Below are 22,603 nucleotides of genomic sequence, written 5' to 3' on the forward strand. Positions count from 1 at the left end.
TCATCCATCAGAGTGTGCTGTGTACCAGACTAAACATGGTTTACATTGTCTCATCCATCAGAGTGTGTTGTGTACCAGACTAAACATGGTTTACATTGTCTCATCCATCAGAGTGTGCTGTGTACCAGACTAAACATGGTTTACATTGTCTCATCCATCAGAGTGTGCTGTGTACCAGACTAAACATGGTTTACATTGTCTCATCCATCAGAGTGTGCTGTGTACCAGACTAAACATGGTTTACATTGTCTCATCCATCAGAGTGTGCTGTGTACCAGACTAAACATGGTTTACATTGTCTCATCCATCAGAGTGTGTTGTGTACCAGACTAAACATGGTTTACATTGTCTCATCCATCAGAGTGTGCTGTGTACCAGACTAAACATGGTTTACATTGTCTCATCCATCAGAGTGTGCTGTGTACCAGACTAAACATGGTTTACATTGTCTCATCCATCAGAGTGTGCTGTGTACCAGACTAAACATGGTTTACATTGTCTCATCCATCAGAGTGTGCTGTGTACCAGACTAAACATGGTTTACATTGTCTCATCCATCAGAGTGTGCTGTGTACCAGACTAAACATGGTTTACATTGTCTCATCCATCAGAGTGTGCTGTGTACCAGACTAAACATGGTTTACATTGTCTCATCCATCAGAGTGTGCTGTGTGTCAGACTAAACATGGTTTACATTGTCTCATCCATCAGAGTGTGCTGTGTACCAGACTAAACATGGTTTACATTGTCTCATCCATCAGAGTGTGTTGTTTGTCAGACTAAACATGGTTTACATTGTCTCATCCATCAGAGTGTGCTGTGTGTCAGACTAAACATGGTTTACATTGTCTCATCCATCAGAGTGTGCTGTGTACCAGACTAAACATGGTTTACATTGTCTCATCCATCAGAGTGTGTTGTTTGTCAGACTAAACATGGTTTACATTGTCTCATCCATCAGAGTGTGCTGTGTACCAGACTAAACATGGTCTACATTGTCTCATCCATCAGAGTGTGCTGTGTACCAGACTAAACATGGTTTACATTGTCTCATCCATCAGAGTGTGCTGTGTACCAGACTAAACATGGTTTACATTGTCTCATCCATCAGAGTGTGCTGTGTACCAGACTAAACATGGTTTACATTGTCTCATCCATCAGAGTGTGCTGTGTACCAGACTAAACATGGTTTACATTGTCTCATCCATCAGAGTGTGCTGTGTACCAGACTAAACATGGTTTACATTGTCTCATCCATCAGAGTGTGCTGTGTGTCAGACTAAACACGGTTTACATTGTCTCATCCATCAGAGTGTGCTGTGTACCAGACTAAACATGGTCTACATTGTCTCATCCATCAGAGTGTGCTGTGTGTCAGACTAAACATGGTTTACATTGTCTCATCCATCAGAGTGTGCTGTGTACCAGACTAAACATGGTCTACATTGTCTCATCCATCAGAGTGTGCTGTGTACCAGACTAAACGTGGTTTACATTGTCTCATCCATCAGAGTGTGCTGTGTACCAGACTAAACATGGTTTACATTGTCTCATCCATCAGAGTGTGCTGTGTACCAGACTAAACATGGTCTACATTGTCTCATCCATCAGAGTGTGCTGTGTACCAGACTAAACATGGTCTACATTGTCTCATCCATCAGAGTGTGCTGTGTACCAGACTAAACATGGTCTACATTGTCTCATCCATCAGAGTGTGCTGTGTACCAGACTAAACATGGTCTACATTGTCTCATCCATCAGAGTGTGTTGTGTACCAGACTAAACATGGTTTACATTGTCTCATCCATCAGAGTGTGCTGTGTGTCAGACTAAACATGGTTTACATTGTCTCATCCATCAGAGTGTGCTGTGTACCAGACTAAACATGGTTTACATTGTCTCATCCATCAGAGTGTGCTGTGTACCAGACTAAACGTGGTTTACATTGTCTCATCCATCAGAGTGTGCTGTGTACCAGACTAAACATGGTTTACATTGTCTCATCCATCAGAGTGTGCTGTGTACCAGACTAAACATGGTTTACATTGTCTCATCCATCAGAGTGTGCTGTGTACCAGACTAAACATGGTCTACATTGTCTCATCCATCAGAGTGTGCTGTGTACCAGACTAAACATGGTCTACATTGTCTCATCCATCAGAGTGTACCAGACTAAACATGGTTTACATTGTCTCATCCATCAGAGTGTGCTGTGTACCAGACTAAACATGGTCTACATTGTCTCATCCATCAGAGTGTGTTGTGTGTCAGACTAAACATGGTCTACATTGTCTCATCCATCAGAGTGTACCAGACTAAACATGGTTTACATTGTCTCATCCATCAGAGTGTGCTGTGTACCAGACTAAACATGGTCTACATTGTCTCATCCATCAGAGTGTGCTGTGTACCAGACTAAACATGGTTTACATTGTCTCATCCATCAGAGTGTGTTGTGTACCAGACTAAACATGGTCTACATTGTCTCATCCATCAGAGTGTGCTGTGTACCAGACTAAACATGGTTTACATTGTCTCATCCATCAGAGTGTGCTGTGTACCAGACTAAACATGGTTTACATTGTCTCATCCATCAGAGTGTGCTGTGTACCAGACTAAACATGGTTTACATTGTCTCATCCATCAGAGTGTGTTGTGTACCAGACTAAACATGGTTTACATTGTCTCATCCATCAGAGTGTGCTGTGTACCAGACTAAACATGGTTTACATTGTCTCATCCATCAGAGTGTGCTGTGTACCAGACTAAACATGGTTTACATTGTCTCATCCATCAGAGTGTGCTGTGTACCAGACTAAACATGGTTTACATTGTCTCATCCATCAGAGTGTGCTGTGTACCAGACTAAACATGGTTTACATTGTCTCATCCATCAGAGTGTGTTGTGTACCAGACTAAACATGGTTTACATTGTCTCATCCATCAGAGTGTGCTGTGTACCAGACTAAACATGGTTTACATTGTCTCATCCATCAGAGTGTGCTGTGTACCAGACTAAACATGGTTTACATTGTCTCATCCATCAGAGTGTGCTGTGTACCAGACTAAACATGGTTTACATTGTCTCATCCATCAGAGTGTGCTGTGTACCAGACTAAACATGGTTTACATTGTCTCATCCATCAGAGTGTGCTGTGTACCAGACTAAACATGGTTTACATTGTCTCATCCATCAGAGTGTGCTGTGTGTCAGACTAAACATGGTTTACATTGTCTCATCCATCAGAGTATACTGTGTACCAGACTAAACATGGTTTACATTGTCTCATCCATCAGAGTGTGCTGTGTACCAGACTAAACATGGTTTACATTGTCTCATCCATCAGAGTGTGCTGTGTACCAGACTAAACATGGTTTACATTGTCTCATCCATCAGAGTGTGCTGTGTACCAGACTAAACATGGTTTACATTGTCTCATCCATCAGAGTGTGTTGTGTACCAGACTAAACATGGTTTACATTGTCTCATCCATCAGAGTGTGCTGTGTACCAGACTAAACATGGTTTACATTGTCTCATCCATCAGAGTGTGCTGTGTACCAGACTAAACATGGTTTACATTGTCTCATCCATCAGAGTGTGCTGTGTACCAGACTAAACATGGTTTACATTGTCTCATCCATCAGAGTGTGCTGTGTACCAGACTAAACATGGTTTACATTGTCTCATCCATCAGAGTGTGCTGTGTACCAGACTAAACATGGTTTACATTGTCTCATCCATCAGAGTGTGCTGTGTGTCAGACTAAACATGGTTTACATTGTCTCATCCATCAGAGTATACTGTGTACCAGACTAAACATGGTTTACATTGTCTCATCCATCAGAGTGTGCTGTGTACCAGACTAAACATGGTTTACATTGTCTCATCCATCAGAGTATACTGTGTACCAGACTAAACATGGTTTACATTGTCTCATCCATCAGAGTGTGCTGTGTGTCAGACTAAACATGGTTTACATTGTCTCATCCATCAGAGTATACTGTGTACCAGACTAAACATGGTTTACATTGTCTCATCCATCAGAGTATGCTGTGTGCCAGACTAAACGCTGAGCTGAAAGATGTGATGGACAAAGTTATGCGAATAATCAACTTTGTCAGGGAGACATCAAGCAACACAGACTAAACGCTACTGTGACAGATGTGATGGATAAAGTCATGCGCATAATCACCTTTGTCAGGGGGACATCAAGCAACACAACACCGTCTTTTCCTCAAGCTAGTGACAGAATCAGAGGAGGACATCCAGGATGATCTCCTGCTTCACAACAACGTGCGCTGGCTGAGTAAAGGAAAAGCTCCAGAGCCATTCTGTCAGCTGCATGACCAGGTTGTGGGTTTGGTCAGAAAAAGTTAAATGAGGGCAGCAGCTGTCCACCTTCGTATTCTGGAAATGTTGATATTCCTCTCAGATGTAGCTGGCGACATTCTGTAACTTAAACAGGTTAAATCTAGCCTAACTCAGCCAGTTAAGTTGTTTTATGTGGGAAAAAATAGACTCCAATTAAGCCCTCTTGTTATTTTAAAAATCACATTAAAATGAAGATTATTGTTGAAATGAATTACTCGACTGGTGTAGGTTTTTTCCATCTGTTGCCTAACAAGTTATCTATATGTTCAGCACCAGGTGCTGTTCACCTCCTATTGATTGCGCTGCAGTTTCCGCTTTATGTTTCAGCACCACAAAATGGTCCTCTACCTGCTTTATTAGTCTCCTGCATTCTCTTCCATGAATGAAGTTAACATGTAACTTGTGCATTATTTAGGGAGGTCACATTGTAGATACACGACACCACCATTTAGAATACAGTAGGAACTCTTTCCATTTGTTCAATTGAAACACACAGAAAACTAGAGTATTTAGCCTAGAGCAGCATCTGATTTTACAGTAACTATAGATGTAGGCTACTGTATAGTCACATGGCTCAGTGTTAATATGTTAGAGCAGCATCTGATTTTACAGTAGACTATAGATGTAGGCTACTGTAGAGTCACATGGCTCAGTGTTAAAATGTTAGAGCAGCACATTGGTCTGAACAACTTATATCCTCTTAGTGAATGTCTCTTAATGAGAAATAATCATCAAAATGGATGAGAGTACTGCATTTTGAAATGAAAATACTATTGAGTCTGTAGACAAATTGAAATAGTGATTCCGACGTCAGTGGAATCCCCTCTCCTGCAAAGTAAAGGTATCTGAAATGACGAGTCTACAAGGCTTGATCTCTAAATGTGTTTCTCTGTAGGCTACATACTGAACCCTTAAAGCTACAATCCTTAGTTGATGAACCCATTGTTGTCAAGGCTCAGGAGAAGACCCAGATGCAGACAGTTTACAAGTAACAAACCTTTATTACAAAAACAAGGGGGCAGGATAAACAACACGTCAAGGGCAGGCAGAGGTCAGTAATCCAGAGCAGAGTCTGAAAGACCAGAACGGCAGGCAGGCTCAGGGCGGGCAGAGGTCAGTAATCCAGAGCAGAGTCCGAAAGGTACAGAACGGCAGGCAGGCTCAGGGCAGGCAGAGGTCAGTAATCCAGAGCAGAGTCCGAAAGGTACAGAACGGCAGGCAGGCTCAGAATGGTCAAAACCGGAATGGTCAAAACCAGGAAAACAGGAACTAGAGAATGACAGGAGCACGGGGAAAACCACTGGTAGTCTTGACGAAACAAAACAAACTGGCAACAGACAAACAAAGACCACAGGTATAAATACACTGGGGATAATGGGTGACACCTGGAGGGGGGTGGAGACAATCACCAAGACAGGTGAAACAGATCAGGATGTGACACCTGGAGGGGGGTGGAGGCAATCACCAAGACAGGTGAAACAGATCAGGATGTGACACTTGTCTCCTCAGGTTCTAGTCCTTCAATAAAATGGAATGCTACTACGACCGTGGCCTTTAGGACAGGAGGATGACAATACCTTGACCATCTATTGATAACAGATTAAACAGACAAAAAATATGGTCAAGGTAATTTACATTTACATTTAAGTCATTTAGCAGACGCTCTTATCCAGAGCGACTTACAAATTGGTGCATTCACCTTATGATATCCAGTGGAACAACCACTTTACAATAGTCCAATCCATACAAAAAAACATTCAAAAATGACAGAAGCTGCTATGCAATTACTCTGATTACCATCCAACAACAGATCATTAGCAACAAAAACCAAGTTCAGAGACAGATACGAATAAACATTATTATTGTGTTTGTCCTCCCAGAATGATCATAGAACTGATATGGGTTGACTTGTTCCTAATGTTGAATATATACGGTATTTACTGTATGTATATATAGAGTGGGGAGAACAAGTATTTGATACACTGCAGATTTTGCAGGTTTTCCTACTTACAAAGCATGTAGAGGTCTGTAATTCACACTGTATGATTTTTAAGTAATTCATTTGCATTTTTATTGCATGACATAAGTATTTGATACATCAGAAAAGCATCTACTGCTACCACGACTGTTCTATTGTCCTGTAAAGAGATGTCTAATATACCTGGATATAACTTTATAGTTGTTGGACCCCAGGAAGAGTAGCTGCTGTTACCACCACTGTCCCATTGTCCTGTAAAGAGATGTCTAATATACCTGGATATAACTTTATAGTTGTTGGACTCCAGGAAGAGTAGCTGCTGTTACCACCACTGTCCCATTGTCCTGTAAAGAGATGTCTAATATACCTGGATATAACTTTATAGTTGTTGGACTCCAGGAAGAGTAGCTGCTGCTTTGTAACAGATCATGGGGATCCCAGTAAACAAATAAAATGAAAGACTATTAACAACAGGCAGAAATATGACGTCAGATAAATAAGAGACGGATAACTTCACCTTTCCTGACTAGCTCTGGCATAGTTTTTTTAGCCTCAACACTTTTGCTTTTAGTGTCAACTATAATTAGAGTGTGGCTGTGGAAGACTGGTCCCTTGATGATGTCTGCAAGTGGCTGAGTACCAATGATCTCCATTATTCCATCCCATCATTCCAAGGTTCACAATCTCTCTGAAGAATGCCAACTCTATTCAATAGTCCACTTTGCAACGAGCAAACTTTCTCTGTGTCCAGACGACTCACACATATTGTCCTCTATCACCAGCATGAACCACATGTTCTAATTACCTGTGGAGTTAATGGGGGAAAACAAATAGATGTTTCAGTGTCTATCGGTCACACATCTACCAAAACCACAGAGAGCTTTTAAGAGACAACTTAGATGAGAATTGCCCTCATGATGAATTTAAGACTGGGACTGATCCCATTGAAGATGACATGAGCGATGTAGAGAGTCTGCCAGAGGCTGAATATGTTCAAAGCCACAGAGATCAACACTGAGCAGATAATTGAAGGTCTCTAAAACAATATCTGTCTTTTTATTTAGTAAATCAGGAAAGAACACTGCATCCCAGCTACGGAACAGAATAACATTGTTGAGGACCTCAGAACCATTGTTGATGCATTATGACACTACAGTGATCCCCTCAGGTTTCATCTGACAAATAAACGAATACATGTGGTTGAACAGGACCATCTCAGGGACTTGCTGAACAACTCTGCAGTATTTGAGGAATGCATTAGAGGCATAAGGTCTGAGTGGATGCTGGAGCATTACTGTGTGAAAGAATTGGGCGTGGTCAGGACAATTGAAGTTCCACTGAGCAACAAAGAAGGTTATAAAACAAGGTAATTTCAATACAGCTACATTTCCCCCAGGCTACATGAATATAAAGAGACATGAGACAAAACAATCATAATGAATCAGATTACATGGCCCCCAGGCTACATGAATATAAAGAGACATGAGACAAAACAATCATGATGAATCAGATTACATGGCCCCCAGGCTACATGAATATAGAGAGACATGAGACAAAACAATCATAATGAATCAGATTACATGGCCCCCAGGCTACATGAATATAAAGAGACATGAGACAAAACAATCATAATGAATCAGATTACATGGCCCCCAGGCTACATGAATATAAAGAGACATGAGACAAAACAATCATAATGAATCAGATTACATGGACAGGGGGACCTGATCCTAGATCATAATGAATCAGATTACATGGAGAGAAGGACCTGATCCTAGATCATAATGAATCAGATTACATGGAGAGGAGGACCTGATCCTAGATCATAATGAATCAGATTACATGGAGAGGGGGGACCTGATCCTTGATCATAATGAATCAGATTACATGGAGAGGGGGGACCTGATCCTAGATCATAATGAATCAGATTACATGGAGAGGGGGACCTGATCCTAGATCAGCACTCCTCCTCTGGGACACTGCTTGTATGAAACCAAACAAATAGTTGTAAAATCTAGTTACAGCAGGTGTTTACTGCCATCTAGTGGAAGATACCAATAAAACACTTTATTATCAGGATGGGGAGGCAGCTGAGCTGAAACAGAAAGTAAAGTTGTTCTTTTGGAAAGGATCCATTTTGAGGACAGAGCTAAAAAACGCGAAATGGAGAGAACTAAAAAATAAAGTAAGTATCTTTGAACAATAATTTATTCTAAAGGACAGAGTAAGAGAATGAATATCTGGAATGAGATATTACTAGTTAGTAGAACTGCTACTGGAGCTGAGTTGCTGACAGACAGCAGTTTTCAAAGTGTAAACTAATCAGTAGGCCGACATGTTATCAGTAAAACGTCTGGTAAAGATGGTGGATGAGCTTTTCAATTATATGGTTTTATGTTTATCTCAGGATTTCTCAATCCTTTTGTTCTTACCAGCACTTACACACCTGATTCAACTAATCATCAAATATTTTAAGACAGTTTAATATTTGAGGCATACAAATTAACATTCTCAAATTAAAACCTTTTGGTTTGTAGGCCTGTTTATAATTATTAAAGGCCTACAGTAACTCACATTTTGGAGGGAAAAAACACAGCTAAACTTGGTTTCGAGTAAATTATATGTTTATCAAAAATAATGTAAGAGAGATGTCTTGAAGAAACGCGTCTGGGTTTAGAACTCTGTGTCTCAGTGCGCTGCGACAGGGGGAAGTTCGTTTTGCATGGCCCGGTGCTACAGGGGAGTGGACATTTATTTTAAGGACCAATGGAATGGTATTAAATGCGCAAACTCTGCTCAACCGGGGATCCGGGCAATGCAAAACAATTCACCCCGTGTCCGTTACTTTATTTCCTGATATGAAATGTAAAGTAACTTTGTAGCCGACGCAGTTCCAGAATGTCTGTTGAAACTGTGTCTCATATGGAACGTTAGAACAGTGGTGGAAACAGAACTCAGTTCTCAAACTGGAGTAAAAGGAAAGATTCCTTCATAGAACATGACTCAAGTAAAAGTGAAAGTCACCTAGTAAAATACTAATTCAGTAAAAGTCTAGAAGTATTTGGTTTCAAATATTATTAAGTATCAAAAGTAAATGTAAAGTAGTAATAATTTCTAGAAGTATTACTATTCTACTGTCTCTTAGTCTATGTATTTCTCATCTCATATGTATATACTGTATTCTATACTATTCTACTGTATCTTAGTCTATGTACTACTCATCTCATATGTATATACTGTATTCTATACTATTCTACTGTATCTTAGTCTATGCATTACTCATCTCATATGTATATACTGTATTCTATACTATTCTACTGTATCTTAGTCTATGTATTACTCATCTCATATGTATATACTGTATTCTATACTATTCTACTGTATCTTAGTCTATTCATTACTCATCTCATATGTATATACTGTATTCTATACTATTCTACTGTATCTTAGTCTATGCTACTCAGACATTGTGACCAATAACATTTGACTTGATTTAGATTACACTATATTATTTGATTTGATTTGATTTAGATTAGGCTATATATACAACATGACCAAAAGTATGTAGACACCTGCTTGTCGAACGTCTCATTCCAAAATCATAGGCATTAATATGGAGTTGGTCCCCCCTTTGCTGCTATAACAGCCTCCACTCTTCTGGGAAGGCTTTCCACTAGATGTTGGAACATTGCTGCGGGGACTTGCTTCCATTCAGCCACAAGAGCATTAGGGAGGACGGGCACTGATGTTGGGTGATTAGGCCTGGCTCGCAGTCGGCGTTCAATTCCATCCCAAAAGGTGTTCGATTGGTTGAGGTCAGGGCTCTGTGCAGGCCAGTCAAGTTCATCCACACCGATCTCGACAAGCCATTTCTGTATTGACCTCGCTTTGTGCACGGGGACATTGTCATGCTGAAACAGGAAAGGGCCTTCCCCAAACTGTTGCCACAAAGTTGGATGCACAGAATCGTCTAGAATGTCATTTTTATGATGTAGCGTTAAGATTTCTCTTTACTGGAACTAAGAGGCCCGAACCATGAAAAACAGCCCCAGACCATCATTCCTCCTCCACCAAACTTTACAGTTGGCACTATGCATTCGGGCAGGTAGCGTTTTCGAGGCATCCGCCAAACCCAGATTCTTCTGTCGGACTGCCAGATGGTGAAGCGTGATTCATACCTCTAAAGAACACGTTTCCACTGCTCCAGAGTCTAATGGCTTTACACCAATCAAGCCGATGCTTGGCATTGCGCATGGTGATCTTGTGTGCGGCTGCTCTGCCGTGGAAACTAATTTCATGAAGCTGACGAACAGTTATTTTGCTGACGTTGCAGTTTGGAACTCGGTAGTGAGTGTTGTAACCGAGGACAGACCATTTTTATGCGCTTCCGCACTCAGCGGGCCCGTTCTCTGAGCTTGTGTGGCCTACCACTTCACGTTGAGCCGTTGTTGCTCCTAGATGTTTCCACTTCACAATAACAGCACTTACAGTTGACCGGAGCAGCTATAGCAGGAATTTGAAGAACTGACTTTGTTGGAAAGGTGGCATCCTATGACGGTGCCACGTTGAAAGTCACTGAGTTCAGTACTGGTCATTCTACTGCCAATGTTTGTCTATGGAGATTGCATGGCGGTCTGCTCGATTTTATACACCTGTCAGCAACGGGTGTGGCTGAAATAACCGAATCCACTAATTTGAAGGGGTGTCCACATACTTTTGTATATATAGTGTAGATTCTCTGTCCTGCTACTGGTAGGACTATAACATTATGTGAACTGACCTGAACAGGTTTAGACTGGTCATCTATGATATGTAGGTTATATACAGTACATTCTCTGTCCTGCTACTGGTAGGACTATAACATTATGTGAACTGATCTGAACAGGTTTAGACTGGTCATCTATGATATGTAGGTTATATACAGTACATTCTCTGTCCTGCTACTGGTAGGCCTATAACATTATGTGAACTGATCTGAACAGGTTTAGACTGGTCATCTATGATATGTAGGCTATAGCCGAGGTATAGACCTTGATCTGCATATCACTAACAAACTGCTATTATACATTATAACCTAGCCTACTTTACATAATATAACATCTACATATCACTAACAACCCACTATTATACATTATAACCTAGTCTACTTTACATAATATAACATCTACATATCACTAACAACCCACTATTATACATTATAACCTAGTCTACTTTACATAATATAACATCTACATATCACTAACAACCCACTACTATACATTATAACCTAGTCTACTTTACATAATATAACATCTACATATCACTAACAACCCACTACTATACATTATAACCTAGTCTACTTTACATAATATAACATCTACATATCACTAACAACCCACTACTATACATTATAACCTAGCCTACTTTACATAATATAACATCTACATATCACTAACAACCCACTATTATACATTATAACCTAGTCTACTTTACATAATATAACATCTACATATCACTAACAACCCACTACTATACATTATAACCTAGTCTACTTTACATGATTTAACATCTACATATCACTAACAACCCACTACTATACATTATAACCTAGTCTACTTTACATGATTTAACATCTACATATCACTAACAACCCACTACTATACATTATAACCTAGCCTACTTTACATGATTTAACATCTACATATCACTAACAACCCACTACTATACATTATAACCTAGTCTACTTTACATGATTTAACATCTACATATCACTAACAACCCACTACTATACATTATAACCTAGTCTACTTTACATGATTTAACATCTACATATCACTAACAACCCACTACTATACATTATAACCTAGCCTACTTTACATAATTTAACATCTCTTACTTGATGCATTAAACCTTTCTGAATGGATCAAAGATTTCCCCCTCAGATCCATCATGTCTGTTTTAGTCCTTCTGTCTACATTCTCAGATTCGTTTAGAAAAGAACAGATTGAAAGACAATAAATAGCCTACTTTTAATGAATACAAATAGTGTGAGACATGGCCTTATGTTGTTGTACTGTCTATAACTACCTTAACAAACAGTGACTTATTATTATTATTATTATTGTTGTTGCTGTACTGTCTATAACTACCTTAACAAACAGTGATTTATTATTATTATTGACAGTTACCATGGAGATGAAATGTCAACTACATGTTCATGTGATGCATTAAATCACCTGACTGTTTCTATGTCTGTTAGTAAATGTATAATTTATCAAAGAGATAATGAATACATGAGAACAATTGACAATCAATTATTAGTTGTTACTGTGTTAACCACAACCTACATGCTGGATCTCTGTTTAGGGGTCAGTGCTCTAAAATGCATCTCTCTGGGGAGAGAGAGGAGGGGGGCCCTGCCTCTAAAATGAGTCTCTCTGGGGGACATGACACCAAAGCTAAGAGGTAAGATGACAATTTTATGAAGATTTGATTAAGTTTATTTCCAAAATAATTAGCTTTTTTAAGATGAATGCACTTACTGTAAATCACTGGATAAGAGCATCTGCTAAATCAGGGGTTCTCAATCCGGGGTCTGTGGAGGTACTGCAGGGGTTCTCAATCTGGGATCTGTGGAGGTACTGCAGGGGTTCTCAATCCGGGGTCTGTGGAGGTACTGCAGGGGTTCTCAATCCGGGGTCTGTGGAGGTACTGCAGGGGTTCTCAATCCGGGGTCTGTGGAGGTACTGCAGGGGTTCTCAATCCGGGGTCTGTGGAGGTACTTCAGGGGTTCTCAATCCGGGGTCTGTGGAGGTACTGCAGGGGTTCTCAATCTGGGGTCTGTGGAGGTACTGCAGGGGTTCTCAATCCGGGGTCTGTGGAGGTACTGCAGGGGTTCTCAATCCGGGGTCTGTGGAGGTACTGCAGGGGTTCTCAATCAGGGGTCTGTGGAGGTACTGCAGGGGTTCCACGGCACCCTGACTGTACTCGTTGCAATGTAAGACATTTGATAGAATTTCCACATGACACGACCACTTTGCCTACTCTTAATTATTGACTAATATAATGGAATTCATATTTGTTTTTAACCAATTCTGATGGTTGTTAAAAGCAGAATTTTGACAATATAACCGTTATATCAACACACTTTTCACACCCGTTTAACAACTCTAAATATCTTTGGCATAGTAGGCATCAAGTACCTTTCCAATAATGTTGTCTACAACGTTGCAACAATGTTAATATTCATCAAACACATATTACGCCCGAGATACCTTCAATTGCCCAATTTATAGCCACGCCCAATTTAGGATTATTATTTAACAACGTGATGTTGCGCTCCAAAGGGAGAACTTGAAATAACATGATGTAGATAATTAAATAATCAAAAGACAAACGTGTTTATTAAACACTCTTAGAAAAGAAGGTTCCTTATAGAACCAAAAAGGCTTCTATCACTTCCTTAATATATGGAACCACTAAAAGTTATATATATTTTTGGGTTCAGTGAAGAAGAACCTGTAGAGTTCTGATCAACGAAAGGCGAATGTTTTGAGGATGTGAACCCAGCAGCCCTCCAGTGGTCAGATCAATTCCACCTGTTTTTTCCAGCACCCAGCCAGGGATTCGAACCAGCCATCTTTCAGCCACAGCTCCAACTCCTTAGCCGCTGGGCGAAAACCTGAGTTAATCTTCAGAAATAAGCATGAGTTAATCTGCCAAAATGAAGACAAAATGCTATCCAGACATACATGGTATATACATAATACAATATATATATATATATTATACATAATTATTATACATAAATCATTGCCAAAAGCACAACACACACTGTTGCATGTAGGTCTATATTATTTATGGGTTGATCACATAGAAATATAAAACATTATTTTTAACTACTACAAAGCAATTACATGTGGTGCAGGAACCACTGACTCACTGCATGATTCTATAGTATTATCAAGACACCTGCTGTTAACTCTTAACTACTTAGGACAGCTAACGAGGTGTCCTAAATATCTGCCGACTAGGTGGGACTAGAGACTTCATGCATAGCTTTAATTTATACCCATAAGTGTAAAATGTCTTTATTCTCAGAACTTATACGACCAATTCTCTACTCTGAGACGCTTTGTGGATATGGGCCCAGATCTCAACATATTGTTATAATTTTTTTTTAAATGTTTGTTTAACATAATAATAAATAAATAAATATATTACTAATGTAACCCGCTGTAAAGACTGGGTTTAGTTGATTGTGTTGCACTGTTTATGTCCGCGTTCTGGAACTGCCCGCGTCCCCGTACAGAACTGTCCACGTCCCCGTACAGAACTGTCCGCGTCCCCGTACAGAACTATCCGCGTCCACGTACAGAACTGTCCGCGTTCCCGTACAGAGCTGTCCGCGTCCCCGTACAGAACTGTCCACGTCCCCGTACAGAACTGTCCGCGTCCCCGTTCAGAACTGTCCGCGTCCCCGTACAGAACTGTCCGCGTCCCCGTACAGAGCTGTCCGCGTCCCCGTACAGAACTGTCCACGTCCCCGTACAGAACTGTCCGCGTCCCCGTACAGAACTGTCCGCGTCCCCGTACAGAACTGTCCACGTCCACGTACAGAACTGTCCGCGTCCCCGTACAGAGCTGTCCGCGTCCCCGTACAGAACTGTCCACGTCCACGTACAGAACTGTCGCGTCCCCGTTCGGTGTGGCGCCAAGCATATTGTCCGGTTACGCTCAGAGTTGGCTGAGGTGATCTTGGGGAATAACGACGGAGTTCACTACAGTGTTGAGACACCGAAGTTTATTGTTCAATTTGCTTTCTGCTTCACGGTCAGGGACAGTATGAGTGTAGCCAGATCCTTTTCACTCTCTATCCTTGTTTCAATATGTGGTTCACCGGATTCGTTATCATCGAGATGAGGGACAGACGAACGACCTGCTAACTAGCCAAGTTAGTCGGTACAGTTAGGTAAGCTAGCTAGCTACTCGTTGACTGAAACTAGCTACCTCTATCCGGTTCTCCTCTCATCACTAGATGGACGGTAACTTTAGTGTTTAACCCCTCTGTGTCCAAGGACCGAACTTTTGAATATTATTTTCGGGGTCCCTCAAGTAGGCTGGACACATTACGTTTTTAACAACGTATTTTTCTGATGAAAACCAGTTAATTGCATCATGGAGCCCAGTTTCATAATATTACCAATGAATGTACTGGGAAAATACGTTTTTCTCGACCACAGGTGACTGAATTAATGTTCAGGCATATTAATAATCATTATATTAATGAAGTATAATTTCAAAACATGAGCATAAAAACAGGTAATAATAAACATGAATCATCATTATATTACTTCACAGTAATCTGTTAAATGCTTTTTCAGTCCTTCCTCTTGCGTTAGCAGTGTGGAAAGGGACAGAAAGAAGCACACAGGAGTTTTCCTGTGAGGGGGAGTGGTGGTGTATCCAGGGAGAAAACTAAACTAATCTTCTGAAAATGTCATTTGTGGTCTTATGCTGCCATCTATTGGAATTATGTAGCAACTGCAGTAGTACTGAATAATGTGTAATTCCTTACTAAAGTAGTAATTACTCAGAATTGCAAAATATCAAATGTTCTAGTTCATTTTACCACTTACAATCATTAAATAACCACTTATAGCATAATAAACAATGAAACTGACATAAACCAAAAACACCATACATTTAGTTAATTATATTTATAAAAAATATTTATTTAGATGGTTGATATTATCTGCCAAAGTTACAGCCCTGTAGACAAATAGCTCTCCAGTAGGTACCAAAACATTCAAAGGACATTTTCTCAAAAGTGAGGTTACAAGTTTATCAACGTTCAAAGCAGAATTAATTTCCCATTGTTCCTCAACTGGAGTGTATGATATACCATTTTCTAGCTCTGAGTCTCTAATAACTGGTGTAACCGGTGTGAAATGGTTAGCTAGTTAGCGGTGGTGCGCACTGATAGCGTTTCAAATGGTGATGTCACTCGCTCTGAGACCTTGAAGTAGTTGTTCCCCTTGCTCTGCAAGGGCCGCTGCTTTTGTGGAGCGATGGGTAATGGTGCTTCAAGGGTAACTGTTGTCGATATGTGCAGAGGGTCCCTGGGGCGAGGAGAGGGAAGGAAGCTATACTGTGATATACCATTTTCTAGCCCTGAGTCTCATTTTATCCAAAGTAAAAAACACAATTAAAAATGTTGCTAAATAAGACCGAATCGAGCCGGTCGGTCACATTTGACTGTATAAAACCTAGCAGTACTACTGATTTCTCTGAGAGTGAGGCAGATATATATTATTACTGTGTAAAACCTAGCAGTACTACTGATTTCTCTGAGGGTGAGGCAGATATATATTATTACTGTATAAAACCTAGCAGTACTACTGATTTCTCTGAGAGTGAAGCAGATATATATTATTACTGTGTAAAACCTAGCAGTACTACTGATTTCTCTGAGAGTGAGGCAGATATACAGCATTTAGCAAAAAAACATGACTATTTGTCTCTCTGAAATGAAACCATCAAGTGATAGTTTTAAACAAATACATGTCTGTCACTGAACAACCCCATGCCATGATTAGATAGTGAAAAAACACACCAATCTCTTTCATAATTTCTTTAAACAATAAAAGCTAATTTACGAACATTTAGGAAAATGGATATATAGCGTTTTGGAATGAAACTCTTCTTATGTTTCCCCATCTGAGCTCAGAGTAGATGAGAGATGTAATGTTTGTCTCTGTTGTGTTGAAGCCCAATCAAGCAGGAGAGACCAGCCTCCCCTGTACCCAGCTGTGTGTCCATGAAGAGTGACAAGTCTATGCATGAACCTATAGTGTTTAGAAAGGGAGACTGTTCTACTGAACAAAGGTAAGAAGAACTCATGGGTCATGGTCAGTGAGTTAAACAACACTGTCTCTAGTCATTTCTCCTCTCCCATTTCCCCATTTCTATTTGTTGTTTTCATAATCCATAGGCTAATCCTTTTGTCCATTTTCATAGTCCTTAAACAATATTAAACAAACACAACGTTCCCTCTGTGTGTGTGTGTGTGTGTGTGTGTGTGTGTGTGTGTGTGTGTGTGTGTGTGTGTGTGTGTGTGTGTGTGTGTGTGTGTGTGTGTGTGTGTGTGTGTGTGTGTGTGTGTGCACTCCCTGGATGAGGAGATGTAATCTCATGTTTTTTCCACAGAAACCAACAGGAGAGATCAGAGTCAGAGATTCTCAGTGGTCAGTCTTCCCAGAGTCATCAAACAGACCTGGCCTCCATATTCAGTGTATGTGGTCCTGTTATGTACATTTGTTTTTGTTTACCTCAAGTAAAGTTGATCTGTCAATAGTTAATTAATGTGTCAATGAGAAAGCATTTCTTCTCTTGCTTAACCTCACTGGGGCGGTAGCTTCCCACCTCGTCAACAGCCAGTGAAACTGCAGGGCGCCAAATTCAAAACAACAGAAATCCCATAATTTAAATTCCTCAAACATACAAGTATTTCACACCATTTTAAAGCTACACTTGTTGTAAATCCAGCCAACGTGTCCGATTTCAAAAAGGTTTTACGACGAAAGCACACCAAACGATTATGTTAGGTATGAGCCCAGTCACAGAAAAAGAGCCATTTTTCCAGCTAGAGAGCAGTAACAAAAAGCAGAAATAGAGATAAAATTAATCACTAACCTTTGATGATCTTCATCAGATGACACTCATAGGACTTCATGTTACACAATACATGTATGTTTTGCTCGGTAAAGTTCATATTTATATAAAAAAAAATCTGAGTTTAGACGGGACGCTGCTGTCTCACTTGGCAAAAAGCCTGAGAAAATGCAGAGCGCCAAATTAAAATTAATTACTATGAAAATTACTATAAAATCAAACTTTCATTAAATCACACATGAAAGATACCAAATTAAAGCTACACTGGTTGTGAATCCAGCCAATATGTCAGAATTCAAATAGACTTTTCAGCGAAAGCATACGATGCTATTATCTGAGGATAGCACCATAGTAAACAAAAAAGAGAAAACATTTCAACCCCGCAGGCGCGACACAAAACGCAGAAATAAAAATATAATTCCTTACCTTTGACGAGCTTCTGTTGTTGGCACTCCAATATGTCCCATAAACATCACAAATGGTCCTTTTGTTCAATTAATTCCGTCGATATATATCCAAAATGTCCATTTATTTGGTGCGTTTGATCCAGAAAAACACAGGATCCAACTTGCTCAAACGTGACGACAAAATATCTCAATGGTTACCTGTAAAGTTTGCCAAAAAATTTCAAACTACTTTTGTAATACAACTTTAGGTATTTTTTTAACGTTAATAATCGAAAATATTGAAGACGGGATAATCTGTGTTCAATACAGGATTAAAACCAACCGTAGCATGCCTTCTGCTCAAGCGCTTCGATGAAACAGGACACCTAGAGTGACTCGACTTCAAGATGGCTGTATTTCTTCATTACACAAAGGAATAACCTCAACCAATTTCACAGGACTGTTGACATCCAGTGGAAGCCGTAGGAACTGCAAGCAAGTCGATAAGAAATCTGGTTTCCCAATGAAAATTCGTTGAAAAGAGAGTGACCTCAAAAAAAACAAAAATCTGACTGGTTTGTCCTCGGGGTTTCGCCTGCTAAATAAGTTATGTTATACTCACAGACATGATTCAAACAGTTTTATAAACTTCAGAGTGTTTTCTATCCAAATCTACTAATAATATGCATATATTATTTCCTGCAGCTGAGTAGCTGGCAGTTTAATTTGGTTATGCTTTTCATCCAAACGTGAAAATGCTACCCCTTACCCTAGAGAAGTTAACTTATTTACTTGATTTATTTCAGTTGCTTGAAGAGAATATTATGACATTTGTGAAGAACGAGCTGAAGATGTTCAAGAGGATTCTTAGTCCAGAACTCCCAGAATCCTTTGAGCGTCAGAAGCAGGATAAGGAAGTGGTGGATGCTGAAGATGAGAAGCAGGAGAGCAGTGCCAGAGAGGGGGCTCTGATGATCACACTGCACGTCCTGAGGAAAATGAACCAGAAGCAGCTTGCTGACACACTGGAGAAAAGTAAGAGCTGTCTGACTCATGTTGAATGCTGTTTTATAACTTTTAAAAGCTGTAGCAAAAGTACAGCTAAAGTAGCTGTGTAACTCAATGATATTGTAGCAGCCTTAACACAACACCTAGTGACCTCATCAAGTAGCAGCAGGGATGTGTTGTGGTGATTAATTTAGAGAGAGAGAGAGAACATTAATAATACCATCAATAATACCAATAATAATATAATCAGTCACACCAGTCTGTAATGCATTATGAAAACATTCACACATTTATACAGTCAGTTAAGAGAATAAATTATTATAATTAAAAATTCTATAACAGTCCTTCAATACTGTAGGCATTAAAACAGACGTAATATTAATATCCTCTGTGTTATTTTTTCATTCAGATGATCCTGCTGTGATTTGCCAACGTGATCTAAAATCTAATCTAAAGAAGAAGTTTCAATGTGTATTTGAGGGGATCGCTAAACAAGGAAACCCAACACTTCTCAATAAGATCTACACAGAGCTCTACATCACAGAGGGTGGAACAGGAGAGGTCAATAATGAACATGAGCTGAGACAGATTGAGACAACAACCAGGAAACAAGCAAGACCAGAGACTGCAATCAAATGTAACGACATCTTCAAACCCTTAACTGGACAAGACAAACTTATCAGAACTGTGCTGACAAAGGGAGTCGCTGGCATTGGAAAAACAGTCTCTGTGCAGAAGTTCATTCTGGACTGGGCTGAAGGAAAAGCAAATCAGGATGTCCAATTTTTATTTTCATTCCCTTTCCGGGAGCTGAATTTTATGAAAGAGGACAAACACACGTTCATTGAACTTCTCAATCACTTCTCAATGGAAACCAAAAAATCAAGAATCTCCAACTACGACAAATACAAAGTTCTGTTCATCTTTGATGGTCTGGATGAGTGCCGACTGCCCCTAGACTTCCAGAAGAACAAGATCTGTTGTGACGTCACAGAGTCAACCTCAGTGGATGTTCTGCTGACAAATCTCATCAAGGGAAATCTGCTTCCCTCTGCTCTCCTCTGGATAACAACCCGACCTGCAGCAGCCAATAAGATCCCTTCAGTGTGTGTTGACCAGGTGACAGAGGTACGAGGGTTCAATGACCCACAGAAGGATGAGTACTTCAGGAAGAGATTCAGTGATGAGGAAACACCTTGTGGTGTTTCATACCAAACAGAAGAATGAAAAGTATCTTGGGAAAGAAGAGACAGGTCCACACTGGAATAAAGAGAGCATTCTGTCACTGGGAAAACTGGCTTTTCAACAGCTTGTGAAGGGCAATCAGATTTTCTATGAAGAAGACCTGAAAGAGGCTGGCATTGATGTCAGTGAAGCCTCAGTGTACTCAGGATTGTGCACACAGCTCTTTAAAGAGGAATGTGGGCTGTACCAGGACAAGGTGTACTGCTTCGTGCATCTGAGCATTCAGGAGTTTCTGGCTGCTGTATATGTGTTCCTCTCATTCAACAACAACAATGAGAATCTAATGAACAAACTGCAAACAAAAGACGAGCCTGAAGTTACTTTCTACAAAAGTGCTGTGGATAAAGCCTTACAAAGTGAGACGGGAAACCTGGACCTTTTCCTCCGCTTCCTTCTGGGCCTCTCACTGGAGTCCAATCAGAAGCACTTACAAGGTCTATTGACAATGACAAAAAGCAGCTCACAGAGCCATGAAGAAACTGTCAAGTACATCAAGGAGAAGATGAGGGAGAATCCTTCTCCAGAGAGGTGCATTAATCTGTTCCACTGTCTGAATGAACTGAATGACCATTCTCTAGTGGAGGAGATCCAAAGATACCTGAGATCAGGAAGTCTGTCAAAACCCAAACTGTCACCTGCACAGTGGTCAGCTCTGGTCTTTGTGTTGCTGACTTCAGAAAAGGAGCTGGATGTGTTTGACCTGAAGAAATACTCCAGATCAGAGGAAGGTCTTCTGAGGCTGATGCCAGTGGTAAAAGCCTCCAGAGCTGTTCTGTGAGTAAATAAAATGACATATAAGAACTAATCATCAGCAAGAAATATTCAGTTTGGAGAAAAATATGTTTTATAATATGTATATAATTTTATGTTGAATAACATATTGAATAAATGCATTGATTTTCACATTAGTATAACATTGGGACCATACAATTCTATGAGACAGAAGATGAATCTATATGTTGTTTGGGTGAATTAACCAAATGCATCTGCCATTGTCCTTCTACACTGCTCGTTAAATTAACAGTGTGTTTGTGAAGTCATGATGATCTCTCTTTGCAGGCTGTCAGGCTGTCTAGTCACAGAGGAAGGCTGTGCTTCTCTGGTCTCAGCTCTGAGGTCAAACCCCTCACACCTGAGAGAGCTGGACCTGAGTAACAATGACCTGAAGGATTCAGGAGTGAAGCTGCTCTCTGCTGGACTGGGGAATCCCCACTGTAAACTGGAGACTCTGAGGTCAGTATTCCTGTAGTTGGTAACAAGTGATAACTGTTCACCAGATCCACATGTGTTTACCAGACACACATAGTCCTCACCATATGTGTTTGGACAGTGAAGCTTACAGTTTTACATTTGGTGCTATGCTCCAGCATTTTGGATTTGAGATATGACCACTAGGCGTTGGACTAGTAACCGAAAGGTTGCTGGATCGAATCCCCGAGCCGACAAGGTAAACATCTGTTGTTCTTCCCCCTCCTAGGCCATCATTGAAAAGAAGAATTTGTTCTTAACTGACTTGCCTAGTTAAATAAAGGTAAAACAAAAATATATATATTTTAGGTGACAGTACAGAATGTCACCTTTTCTTTGTTTTACCGTTTAGAAATGAAAGCACTTCATGTATCTAGTTCTCCCATTTGAAGAAGTCTTAATTATTTGGACAAATTCACTTATAGTGTATTAAAGTAGTCATAAGTTTAGTATTTGGTCCCATATTCCATTCCTGCAGTGATTACATCAAGTTTATGATTCTACAAACCTGTTAAATTAATTTGCGGTTTGTCTTGGTTGTGTTTTGGATGTTTTTCCTAATAGAAACTGAATGGTGAATAATGTCCTGTCATTTTGGAGTCACTTCACTTGTATTGTCAGTAAGAATAGAAGATGTTTCTGAACACTTCTACATTCATGTGGATGCTGCCATGATTATGAATAATCAGGAATGAATCGTGAATGATGATGA

General features: G+C 40.1%; 1 protein-coding gene across 2 annotated transcripts; it reads left to right on the forward strand.

Annotated features, from left to right (window-relative positions):
- Positions 1–8,460: 8,460 nt before the first annotated feature.
- LOC129868450 (NLR family CARD domain-containing protein 3-like) lies at positions 8,461–20,927 on the forward strand. 2 transcript variants are annotated; one of them, XM_055942453.1, is made up of 6 exons: positions 8,462–8,537; positions 12,698–12,796; positions 17,102–17,218; positions 17,540–17,624; positions 19,197–19,425; positions 19,808–20,927. In XM_055942453.1, exons 2-6 carry the CDS (start codon positions 12,714–12,716, stop codon positions 20,623–20,625), a joined length of 1,332 nt encoding a protein of 443 aa, XP_055798428.1. In that variant the 5' UTR covers positions 8,462–8,537; positions 12,698–12,713; the 3' UTR covers positions 20,626–20,927. The 2 variants fall into 2 exon arrangements, with proteins under 2 accessions (XP_055798436.1, XP_055798428.1); XM_055942461.1 differs by lacking the exon at positions 12,698–12,796 and having other exon boundaries at positions 8,461–8,537; positions 19,808–20,925.
- The last annotated feature ends 1,676 nt before the right edge of the window (positions 20,928–22,603 follow it).

Source organism: Salvelinus fontinalis, chromosome 2 (assembly GCF_029448725.1).
Source record: "Salvelinus fontinalis isolate EN_2023a chromosome 2, ASM2944872v1, whole genome shotgun sequence".
NCBI classification, from domain to species: domain Eukaryota; kingdom Metazoa; phylum Chordata; class Actinopteri; order Salmoniformes; family Salmonidae; genus Salvelinus; species Salvelinus fontinalis.